At 44.2% G+C, this 12,556-nt stretch overlaps 1 protein-coding gene across 5 annotated transcripts in view; it reads right to left on the bottom strand.

Annotated features, from left to right (window-relative positions):
- Positions 1–12,556, bottom strand: part of USP34 (ubiquitin specific peptidase 34) — a 235,166-nt gene that overhangs the window by 168,567 nt on the left and 54,043 nt on the right. For all 5 annotated transcript variants that reach the window (XM_068128379.2, XM_068128382.2, XM_068128381.2 and 2 more), the window contains exons 9-10: positions 12,412–12,473; positions 12,208–12,289 (exon numbers count right to left, since the gene is read on the bottom strand). In XM_068128379.2, coding sequence (XP_067984480.2) covers positions 12,208–12,289; positions 12,412–12,473 — 144 coding nt within the window. The remainder of the gene's footprint in view (positions 1–12,207; positions 12,290–12,411; positions 12,474–12,556) is intronic.

Genomic DNA, 12,556 nt, shown 5'->3' with positions numbered 1-12,556 from the left:
AGAGAAATCCATTCAGGGCCACACGTTGCCTACGACCAGAGAGGAAATCCGCAAGCCATGAGTGGAGATTTCCCTGAATACCATAGGAGGTGAGTTTGGTGAGCAGAGCTGGGTGCCAGACCGTATCGAAGGCACGTGATATGTCAAGTGAGACAGCTCTGATTTCCTGTATGGCATTGAGGACCTCCATCCATTGTTGAGACAGCAGAAGCAACATGTCCAGAGTAGAATGACCTGGTCTGAATCCAAATTGATGATCAGAGATCAAGCCATTGGAGAAGAGGAAGGATTTGATATCTGAAGCAATGATGGATTCCATGACTTTGCTGATAATTGGGAGCAGGCTGATTGGTCTGTAGTTGCAAGGATCTGTTTTTGCACCTTTTTTGTGTAAAGTGGTAATGCTTGCTGATTTCCAGGATGCTGGCAGCTGACCTTGAGCAAAAGAGAGGGTGAAAAGAACAGAGAGAGGGTGAGATAGAGCGGCAGAGCAGGATTTTAGGACCCGGGGGCTGATGCCATCTGGTCCAGTTGCAGAATCAGAGTCGAGGTTTGATAAAAACTTCTCCACCTTGTCAGGAGAGAAGGACACAGAGTCCAGGAGCAGTTGGGTTCGACTGGGAAAGGTGGGAACAGAGAGAGATGGGTTTGGGACACAAGATTTTGAGGCAAACACAGAGTTGAGGCATTCAGCTTTGTCATGTGCGGTGTCAACTGTGTAGCCATTTGAGGTAAGGGAGGGGATGGAGGGGGAACAAACACCAGAAACGGCTTTGACCAGACGCCACCAGGATTTGGAGGAAGGAGACAGGTTTGAGAGTTCAATCTTGAGTGTGGAGAGATAGTGCTTCCTGGCACTCCTGAGGGTAGAAACACACTTGTTTCGAGCTTGGTGGAAGGAACTGAGATTGCCTTCAGTTGGATTTGCCTTCCAAGATGCAAAGGCAAGTTGTTTCAGGGCAACTGCCTCACCACAAGATTCAGTGTACCATGGACGGGAGGAAGGGTAAGACAACTGAAGACGAGATGGGATAAATCTGTGCATGAGAGAGAGCAGTTTGCTTTGGAAGAATTCCCAGGAAGAATTGATGTCAGAGGCATTAGAGATGGGATACCAGTCCAGTTGATTGATGGCTGCTTGTAGACCGTGCCTGTCGGCCTGAGTGAAATGCCAGACTCGTCGACGCTGAGGAGGCTCTCTGAGAATGGCCAGAGAGATGTCCACTTTAACAAGCACATGATCAGAAGAACCGATTGGAGCAGATGAAGAGCAGCAGACATTTGCAGGGAAGTTAGTCATAACCAAGTCCAGAAGAGAAGATACTCCATTGACTGAGATCCGGGTCGGGAAATTGACAGATTGTGTCAGTCCCAATGAGTCGCAGAAGTCCTTTGCTGAGGTGCCATGGCTGGTGAGAGATGAACCCACACCCAGCCAGCTGGCATGATGACAGTTGAAGTCGCCACATATGAGGAAGAGAGAGTTTGGATGAGTTGATAGAAGTTGGTCCATGTTGTCCGACAGAGAAATGTAAATGGAGTCATCACTGTTTGGAGGACGGTACAGAACACATATGAACAAAAGGTGGGAGCGGAGAGGAAGCCGTAGCCAGAGGTACTCCTGTGGGTGGGGTGGAGAGAGGGCAGTGCAGGGAGAGTGAGGAAGAGAGTTTTTGATAAAGATAGCCACCCCACCACCAGGACGAGGCTCAGGTCTATCGTACCGGAGGAGGGAGTAACCAGGAATAGATATTAAGGAATCAGAGACATCTTGAAGGAGGAAAGTTTCTGTTAAGCAGATCAAGTCTGGATTTTCAGAAGCAACCTGAATGGAGAGATCAATCAGGTTTGAGCGAAGGCCCCGGATGTTTGAGGTCCATACCGTTAGTGAGGAGAGAGGGGGAGCATCGGGTGCAGGACAGGGGAGGGGGGGGGGTAGGGTCAGATGAAGGGTGAGAGGGGGATGTAGGAAGAGCAGTTGATAGTGTGTCAGAGATTACAGAAGAGTTACAAGAAAGGGAAGGATGAGGAGGACGAAAGGTTTGATGGTGATGGAATGAGGCACAGTGAGAGTTTGTTTTGAGGGGGGGCAGAGGAAAGTAGAAGGTTGGGGGAGGTGGAGGTATGACATAGGAGGGAGATGAAGTGGGGAGGAGGCAGCTTTGAGAAGGAGGTGGGAGGAGGGAGAATTTGGGAGGGATGGTTGGGGGGGAGATTTGAAGGGGAGGGGGGCAAGGGGGGAGTTTAGAAAGTGGATGATTAATGAAAGATGAACATATATAACAAATTGGGTTTGTTGTGATTTTCAAGTTAGCGATTCGTTTAAGAACGATGGAGGAGGGATGGAATGAATGAGAATTTAGAGCATGGAGTGATTTGGAATCATAAGAGATTGAATATTTTTTTGAAATGGAATGAGTTGAAGAGGAAATTGAAAGGAGCCTTTTAAATAAGAAGAAAAACAGCGTGTTGTAATAAACCACTGAATAACCCACTGAAGGGGATAGTTGAAACATATTTAAACAGAACTGTGAAGAACAATCTTATATTCACAAAAATACCAATGGGGAGAGGAAGCCTAGAGCAACGACCACGAGTCACTTGAACAGGGCAAAAGGTGGAAGGCAAGGGGAAAATGGGGGCGGGGCGAGACAGCGCACGTGGGCAGAGGCAAAAGCACACGAGGAGAAAGGGAAATAAAAGTTGTTTTTTTTTCCCTTTGGTGGATTTGTCTGGTGGATTTGTCAATCAATTCTTTTATTCCCGCCATGTAGGCTTGCATGTCTACCACCCCATTTGTGCAGCGGGCGCGGCCCTTGTCCCCATGTGCGAGGCGCCGCCATTTTGTTCGCCTGCAACCCCCACTGCCGCACCTTCTTCACTTTCCTCCTCCATTCCTCCCAATTGTCTCACTTCTTCCCCGGGGTCCTGGGTTGACTCTAACTCCTCTTCATCTACCCCGACCGGCATCCGATCGCCTTAGTTATCCATGGCACGATTTCATTTGGTTGTTTTAATAAAATTTCGGCCACTCGAAATTTCGACCAAATTTTTTCACAGATAAGAAAATTTGGTTCGGGTCCCAAATCCCACTCCCCGACACCAACTGTTGTGGCCAATAGCACAATTGGTGTCCAAAATTTGGTCTTAAAAAATTTAGTCCCAGGTTCCAAATCCCCACTCCTGACTACCAATTGTTACGGATCTCGGACGTCAGCTCTCCCCTTATCAAGGGGGGGGGGGGTTAATCCCCTTGTCCTTTTAGCTGGCTGACCCGAGTCCTCAAAGTTATACTGTCCTTCCCGGCACGGCGTTAGGTAGGGTTTGTTAGGCCTAGGGGTTCACTACTACCTAATTACTAACGCCGGCCGGAAACGAGGGAATATCTCCCGCTCGAACCACGGATATGATGGAAAATGCCGAGCGGATAGCAATCCGCGATCCGAGCTATTAACAAATGACTAAACCTGATTCTGAGCGGTTCCTATTCGTGCCACGTTTACCCAATGAGAGAAAAGACGGATGCGACCGGATAAGAGCAAACCAAGAAAGAACAAGGCAATTTATTACAAATGTACAGAAAGAAGAGGAAACGAAAGAATGTACAGGAAAGGAAGAGGAAGAAGCAGTTACACAGGGCAGCCTTAAACAGTCTTGTTCTTAATACCCAGGACAAACATACACACTCACACGGGGATTGTAGATGGTTGATGGTCACCAACGCGTCCAGGCTCCAGCCCGGCTCCGATCCAGGTTCCGGTCCAACGGACGAAACCCGGCAGGCAGCTCCGCGTGTAGTTTGAACGCGACCGGACAATTATATAGCGGGGGGAAGCTGGTGTCCTATGGCGTATGTAATAAATGCACACTCGTGCCAAACGCCCCCTCTCTCCAAGGTCCTTTCGCACAGCGCGTTTCCAACCAGTCCTTTACAACGCCAATCGTACGACGCCGTCTTGGACAGTTCTCTCATCAAGCGCGCCGTATATCTCTTCACAAAGGTGCACTCTCCCGATAATTCCTCCTTTAATAAGGTCCTCCTTTAATCAGCGCCACTGCATCAGTCCTCCGGTAAGTTCTCTCATCAAGCGCGCCATATATCTCATCAGTCCTTTTGCAACGCACGTTTCCCAGAAAGTCCTGTGAAAGGGCTTTGCGTTCGCGCTTTTATAACGCAACCAAGCGATCGCTCCGCGAGCCCTAAAGCCACGCCTGTCGGCGATGTCACTTCAGCCCTGGTTGGCTGGTTATCGCTTACCGGCCACACCCTGATGGTGGGTTGACGTGGCCACACCTTCTTCCTGGCGCTCCGCCCCCTTTCTCGGGCCTTACCTCGTGGCTTATGGCGGCGTGTGGGTGGAGGCCCAGCGAGGTTGAGAGCAGCTAAGGCTGCTGCTGCTGGCCGAGGCACGTAACAATTTGGGAGGGCCATGGGGCAGACTGGAGGGCGCGTAATGGCGTCGCTTGGAGAGGGAGGCTTTCAAAATGGACGAATGGGGACCTACTCCTTATTTGATTGACACAATGCAGATTCAACTATTGGAAACATGGCCTTACCTATACACATACTAATGAAATAACTGAAGTCCTATGGTGGCCTACGTGTTGCTTGTGGCCTAACTATGGGGTGCAACCTTTAACCCTTTAATGTCATATTTACACGTGTGGGTTCTCCAAACCGCAACAATATATATATATATTTATATAATATATATACATATATATATACTCGCTTGGCTCGGCTCACTGCGCTCGCTTCACCATGCGTCGTTAGAGGAATGGGCTTGTTTTAGCTGAGGATAATTACTGTACCTAAATTGCTGTGTTGTCATGATTTACACCAATCATTATACAAACAACAATTTTGTACAAATTTATTTGTAGTGTTTGTGATATTACATTTTTATAAGCAATTTAGGTCGAAGATTTAGGTTGAAAAAAATATACAAAAAAAAAAAAACAGCCCTCAGCACGTACACACGTGAGGGGTAGGTGCAGACTGGAATTTTGAGATGATTACACCTCACCACCACGTAATTCAAAACACCTCACCACCACGTAATTCAAAACACCTCACCACCACGTTATTAAAAACACTTCACAACCACGGAAACAAAAGTTTGAGGGAGTAGTTAAGTGACAACACGGACACTGCTCAGATATGTAGATATATAGATCGATGACTGACTGTGCCCGAGTTGCTGTTTTGTCATGGTTTACACCAATCATAATACAAACAAATATTTTGCATAAATGTATTTGTAATATACGTGATATTGGTTCACGAGTTATCAAACAGAGTGACCACTATATTTGTCATGGGTGCGTGTGTCTGTCTGTCTGTCTGTCTGTCCGCAGCATAACTACCCGATGATATCATCCGATCTTGATGAAACTTGGGTGGGAGGTTGATATCATGATCTAGTTGTGTCCTGCCTAGAGTGGGCATATTGCGCCCATTGTGGGCGGAGCCACGCCCGAAAAAGATGTCTGTTTAGGGGGTAATCGGGTTCAAGCTACATCTTCTCCGAGGGAGTTGGTGGAATCTGACAGGTGTTTCGGTATTTGGTTAGGCCAATGTCATGTGTCTAGCCCCACGGAGCTCGATTTTTTATTTTCGCCCCAAGGTCAAGGTCACAAGGTCACGAAATTTAGAAAAGTCGATTTTTGATGGTTTTATTACATTGTTCGCTTCCTGATAGGGTGAAATGTCGTACATGATCTTATATTATCAAATACATCATGAAATACAAGTTTTCCAACAAATTTCAGAATCTTCGACCTTTGACCTTTGAAGGTCACAAAGGTCAAATTTTCAAAGTTGTCGGAATCGAACCAAATTTTCGATATTGTGTAGCTAACTAACCTCATAACTGATTATACATTATTTTCTATCTCATTTCAAAGTCAGTAACCTTCATTTTGACATTTCAAGGTCACAAAGGTCAAATTTTCAAAGTTGTCGGAATCTAACCAAATTTTCGGTATTGTGTAGCTACCTAACCTCATAACTGATTATACATTATTTTCAATCTCATTTCAAAGTCAGCAACCTTCGTTTTGACATTTCAAGGTCACAAAGGTCAAATTTTCAAAGTTGTCGGAATCGAACCGAATTTTCGGTATTGTGCAGCTAACTACAACAAATTTGTGACCATTGTGTAGCTATACAAACATATATACATACATACATATATGTAGCTAACTACAACAAATTTGTGACCATTGTGTAGCTATACAAACATATATACATACATACATACGTATGTATATATGTTTGGGAATGTATATGTATATACATTATACATATATATACATAGCACCGGTATATACATACCGTATATACCGGTGTATAAGACGCACTTTTTTATCGGGGAAAAAGTCAAAAGTTGGGGGTGCATACGATACACGGGGATAGGAAAAAAAAAACGGCTTCAAAACAAGTCAATTTTCCAATACATTTACGGAAAAAAGTATTTTACGAAAAGCGATCTCGGTTTCACGTTTTCCCCGTTGCGTCATGCACAATTGCACCAACATGCAGGGCTGCCATTGCTGCTCGTTCGCCCCGGATGGCAAGCGGGTTTTGTACCATTACGTGCTTTCTATGGATTTGCCGCTCAAAGCAACGCCGCTTCCGGAAAGTGAAAAGCACGGCTTTTCCCGCTCTGAAAAGCCACATCGGTCTTTTATTTTGAAGGTCTTTTATTTTACGACCCCTTTGCAGGGCCACAACTCCACAATAAAGAATGTTTTAATAATCTCTCTACTCTCTCCTTTCTTCTATGAAGCAAAGAAGCTCCCGCGATTGCATGCACATCTGGACACTGACGCATGTGTAACAGAATACTGACTACATATCGCTAAATATTTTATTTTTTTCCTTTCAAAATGTTCATTTTGTGCCACTTAAAGTTTGTGTACAAATGCATAGATTCACACGACTGTAATCTGAAAATGAATGATTTTTTTTTTTTTGAGGGTGGAAGTTGGGGGTGCGTACAATACACGGGTGCATATTATACACCGGTATATACGGTATATATATTGTGGATATGAGAATGTTGTTTTTTTATTGTTGTGTAATGAGTTGTTGTAAAATGTCACCCTCTTTCCTGCATTTGTTGTTGTATAAAGGTCAAAGGGCGTTCCCGTAGTTAATTCCATAAAACATACACGAAGGACACCATATATCCCTGTTCAGTAGTTATATCCTTATTATGTGTACTAGGACATGCCCGTACGTGGGTGCCCGTACGTGCGTGCAAAAAAGCATGCGTGCAAACAACAACAACAAAAAAAAACTTTGAAACCACGTGGCAGTAACGACCACAGAACCCCCCCCTCTATTTACATGAAATGGTTTGGTCCATTCGCAACGACCACAGAACCCCCCCCTCTATTTACATGAAATGGTTTGGTCCATTCGCAAAGCCAAAGCGAACGGCGAACGGCTAAATCGCCATAGCTCGGTAACTACTTCTCCGATTAATTTCAAACCTTGAAAAGGCACATCCTCGGATCCCCAGCAATATACCTGGCAAGTTTCAAGTATATCGGACCGGTAGTTGTCGAGAAACAGCGGTCACAGACAAACACACACACACAGTACACACACACACACACACACACACACACACACACACACACACACACACACACACACACACACACACACACACACACACACACACACACACACACACACACACACACACACACACACACACAGAGATTACTGGAATTATAGATAGATTAGTGTAAGGCTGTGTCTTCCATTAATTTAAATACTCCATTGCACCAAGTGAAATAAGAGTAGATTCCCTTCAAATTCCCCTTCCAACAATTGCCAACTGTTCCCTCCGCGACTCCATTCGCCACGAGGTCGGCTCGGAGAAGAAGGGGGAGGAGCTGCCGAATCCTGGGCGTGCCCGCCCCTCGTCATCAAGGGTGGAGCCAGAGGGCCGTGCCGACCAATCAGGGCGGAGGCGAGCTCACCTATGGGCGTGTCCTGGACACCAGCGGCTTGATCGCCTGAGGCGCTATAAAGAGCGCGCGAAAGCCTTGAAGTTGTTGGACTAAGAGAGAGGAGTTCTGAGTTCTGCAAAGGGACGAGCTTCAGAGAGAAGTGCGCAAGGAGGGAAGAGAAGCGAGAAGGAAGCCTTTAACACAAGTGCGCGAGAGAAGCGCGGGGGAAGCCTTGAGAGAAGTGCACGACGTCACCCTGCTCGCTCCCAGCCTGACGAGGCCCGGCTTGCTGTGCCCCCTGCCAAGCCTTCCAGCTTGTGGTCCGAGCTGAACCTTCCTCCCGGTCCAGCCAATCGTTCCTGCCTCCATTCCCCATTCGTGTGAGTCCGTCTTTGTTTGTTCTGTCCAGGGTATAAGTTAAGCCTGTTTAGATAAGCTAGAATTTCACTGTGTCACCTTTCCTCTTCTGTATTTTATTTTCTTATCCTTCCTTCTCCTTGGTTTTCTTTGATTGTGTAAATAGTAGGAATAAATTTAGTAGCATTTCCAACCTTTTTGCTTTGGTGTTCTTCTTCTTCACATCCTTCGTTTTAGTCTTTTCCCCATTGAATATCTGTGGCGCGATTCGGCCAACGTTCAGGAATCGGGTTAGTCGGGGTAACTGTTCGGGCGCGGCGGCCATCCGCTCGGCAAACAACATCCTCGCCGCGGCCCGGTAACAAAATATATATATATATATATATATATATATATATATATATATATTGTTACGGATTTATGTGAATTTATGTGAATTACTATTCAGGTCATTGCTTATTAATGTTTATTCTATTAAAGGTTGTTGTGGTTAAATGGTTAGAGGCGCTCTGGATAACAGGAGACCGGAAACGGGATGGTGAACCGGAAGAAAAGGAGAAGACAAGGTCCGGGAGAAGCGGCCATCTTCTTCTCATCGCCCAGCTCCGACGCGAGCGGTGTCGATATTGAGCAGCGTGGGGGAACGCTGCGTTTGAAAGCCCGTCTGGCGAGAGGAGTTACCTGTGCGGGGTAATTACCGGTTACACGTCAAGTTGCCGTGGGTTCGTGCACGGAACCAAGCGTCCGGCACAGTTCGCCTCCACGTCTACAAGGACGCGTACGGGTCGCACCTTGGGCCTCGCGCGCTTTGCTTTGCCCGCTTTGCTTTGCAAGGAGGTGTGCGCTGCAGTAGCTGTTCCCGGTACGCGACGTGCACGTTTGGAGCACGTCAGCCAGGGGTTCGTTCAACCGCCCGTGTGCGGAGAAGTCGACCTTCACCTTGGTCTGGAGGGGCCCAGAGACATTGTGAGGGACAGTGACCATTGAGGAGTCGTGAGTGGGGAAAGGGGGGAAATATATGAGATGGCTATCTTAGTAATATTGGTGATTGATTGTTGATGGTTGTTGATTGATTGGAGAATACATTATTGAGTAATCCGGATCCTTGGTGTGGGGTTTCTTATTGACTTGAATTATTGTGTCTTTCATATTGATTGCGCTACGAAAGCGTATAAATCAGAGATCTTTCTGGCGGGGTCCTCCCACGGTCCGGGGGTCACCAAGACCAGGTAGCTACCGGGAGGACCACATATATATATATATATATATATATATACATATGTATGTATGTATGTATGTATGTATGTATGTATGTATGTATACATACATACATACATATATATATATATATATATATATATACATATTTATATATATATATATATATATATATATATATATATATATATATATATATATATATATATATATATATATGTATATATATATATATATATATATATAGTGTGATTTTGAAGGTGATTGGTTACACCTGAGCTTAAGCTAATTTACAATTGCTAATATGAGGGGGTAGACACTTATCCAACCAAGATATTCTATTTTTGTATTTTTAATTAATTTTCTGAAATTTGTAGAATTTGTTTTTCACTTGGAAGTTTTGGGTTGCGGTGTAAAAAGTCTGATTTCATGCAATTTAATTCCAGGCTATAAGGCAACAAAAGGTGAAAATTTTGAAAGGGGGTGTAGATAGGAACTGTAAAAAAAAAAAGAAAAGAAAAAAAATATATATATATATATATATTCGTTAGATTAAATAAGACGCGGACGTAGCTTCAGGACGTCGATCTTTATATGATCTTTAATCATATATGTATATACTACTGTGTTCAAAAAGTATCCGACCTTTATTTTTCGTGCGTAAAAAAAAAAAAGCTAAGGAGGTGTTGATTGGTGCACGTATGTAGGCGATCCTAATGCGCACGCGTGAATTTTTTTCCACCTGCAGAAGCTGTCATTCGACAGCAGACCGCCGATGAGTGAGGACATGTAAGTGAGCGCCGTCGGATTTTCGTTTTTGACAAAATGACGGAAAAACTTGAACAACGCTACTGCATCAAATTTTGTGTAAAGCTTGGCGATTCCCAAGTGGAAACGATCCGCAAGATTCAACACCGTTCATTCCATTATGAAGGAGGATTTCAGGAGAATCTCAGCGAAGTTCGTACCAAAGCTGCTAATGATTGAGCAGAAGCAACTCCGTTTGGAGATCGCACAGGACATGCTGGAGACTGTGAACAGCGATCCCAGCTTCCTCAACACAGTGATCACTGGCGATGAGTCCTGGGTTTATGGGTACGACCCAGACACCAAGTTGCAGTTTTGATGCAAGTTTGATGAAACACAAAATTTGATGCCGTAGCGTTGTTCAAGTTTTTCCGTCATTTTGTCAAAAACGAAAATCCGACGGCGCTCACTTACATGTCCTCACTCATCGGCGGTCTGCCGTCGAATGACAGCTTCTGCAGGTGGGAAAAAATTCACGCGTGCGCATTAGGATCGCCTACATACATGCACCAATCAACGCCTCCCTAGCTTCTTTTTTTTTTACGCACGAAAAATAAAGGTCGGATACTTTTTGAACACACTACGTATTAGGTGTACCGGAAAGTAATGTCATTATTCAAAGAAGACTACTCAGCTTAAAAATGACAATACTTTCCGGTGCACGTAATATATATACATTTGCAAAGGTGAAGCAGCAAAGCACATACTGAGTCCCATAACGGCCATTGCTGCATGACTTGTTATCAACAAGCATCGTCCGCCCCACAAACACATCGTCTCTGCCCAAGCGTCACCCGCCACATGAACGCATCACCTCTGTACTACAGTTAGGAGGTGGAGTTGCGATTGGACGTGATCAAGAAAACAAAACAGGCTCTATCGACATGGCGTTGAACATAACGTTGAACGCAAAATCATTTAATTTGTGACCAAGACCAAGTCGGTTAAATGAGGGATATTAGTTGGACATTAAAGACCAATAAGTTGGACACTGAAGATCCCACGGTACATTTTGCAAAGAGTTTGCGAGTTTTCTCCGGCACCCTGAATAATTTCTTTGACAAATTCCTGCCAAATGTCTTGTTTTTTTTTGTTTGTTTTTTAACAAGACTTGCCCCAGTTAAACATTCGGCTTGCACAGTCATTTGTGTAAGATTTCATCCAAAATCTTTCCCGACTGACTGCACACGGAGGGGAGGTGAGAATAATTGGGGCTGTAAAATACCAATGATAGTGGTCATATAGCACACGTACTAGTTGCATAAACAAGGCATTACATTATACTCTGGGGTGGCAGGAATACATAAAACAAACAAACAAACATTTTCCTGCCCCTTACATAGAAAACCAAATACGATAAGAGAAGGAATTGAAATTGCTATTACAGTACCATATATTAATTTTTACAAACAAAGTTATGATTCCATTTATTTTTAGATGGCTTTCACAAACAAACAAGGCTTAAATTTTCAAAATGGTAAGTATTTAATAAAGCAGGTCCCATTGTTGATTGATTGTTAATGGTACAGCATCATGCATCAAAGTACAAAATCATCATGTAAATAAAAAGATGGAGAATTGCTTTGCAACACATGTCCCCTACTGGTCCCAATATTTTGCATCGTTAAAGCCATAACAATATTTTTAAATTGATGAAATGCCTGAAACTCGAACTTGTTCTGTCACTTCTCATAACAATGCCATGTACCAAGTTTCAGTTGAATATGTTAGAAGGTTTGGGGAAAAAATGTAAGGAAGCCACAGGTGGGACAAATGTACGGACAGACAGACAGACTATAGTAAACTTATATTCCCCTCTGGTGAAACTGATAGGGGAATAATAAATAAAAGGCTTACCTCAATGTGTAGATTTGGTCCAAATATATGCTCCACAATATTGTGGTTAATTAACCAGTCTGCTAGCTCCTTCGCTATGGTCCTACAAGGAAGAAAGAGAAAGAGAGAGAGAGATAGAGATACGGCGACCTTTCAGTGACCACTGTTCAAAGTCGAACAGGATTCCGCATAATCGGGTGAGGCACGCTGCAAATGATCACTTACGTTTCGGCATCAGAGACGAGCGATTCGTTATTGCAAACTTCGTTAAAAGAATGCAACTGATTCTGCAAACGGCAAAAGGAAAGAAAAATGAATGAATGAATGAATGAATGAATTTATGAATGATCGTTTTAAGGCCATTTTCCCC

The sequence above is a fragment of the Myxine glutinosa genome, chromosome 9, assembly GCF_964187855.1.
Source record: "Myxine glutinosa chromosome 9, kmMyxGlut1.1, whole genome shotgun sequence".
NCBI classification, from domain to species: domain Eukaryota; kingdom Metazoa; phylum Chordata; class Myxini; order Myxiniformes; family Myxinidae; genus Myxine; species Myxine glutinosa.
This window is presented reverse-complemented; position numbering and strand designations above follow the sequence as displayed.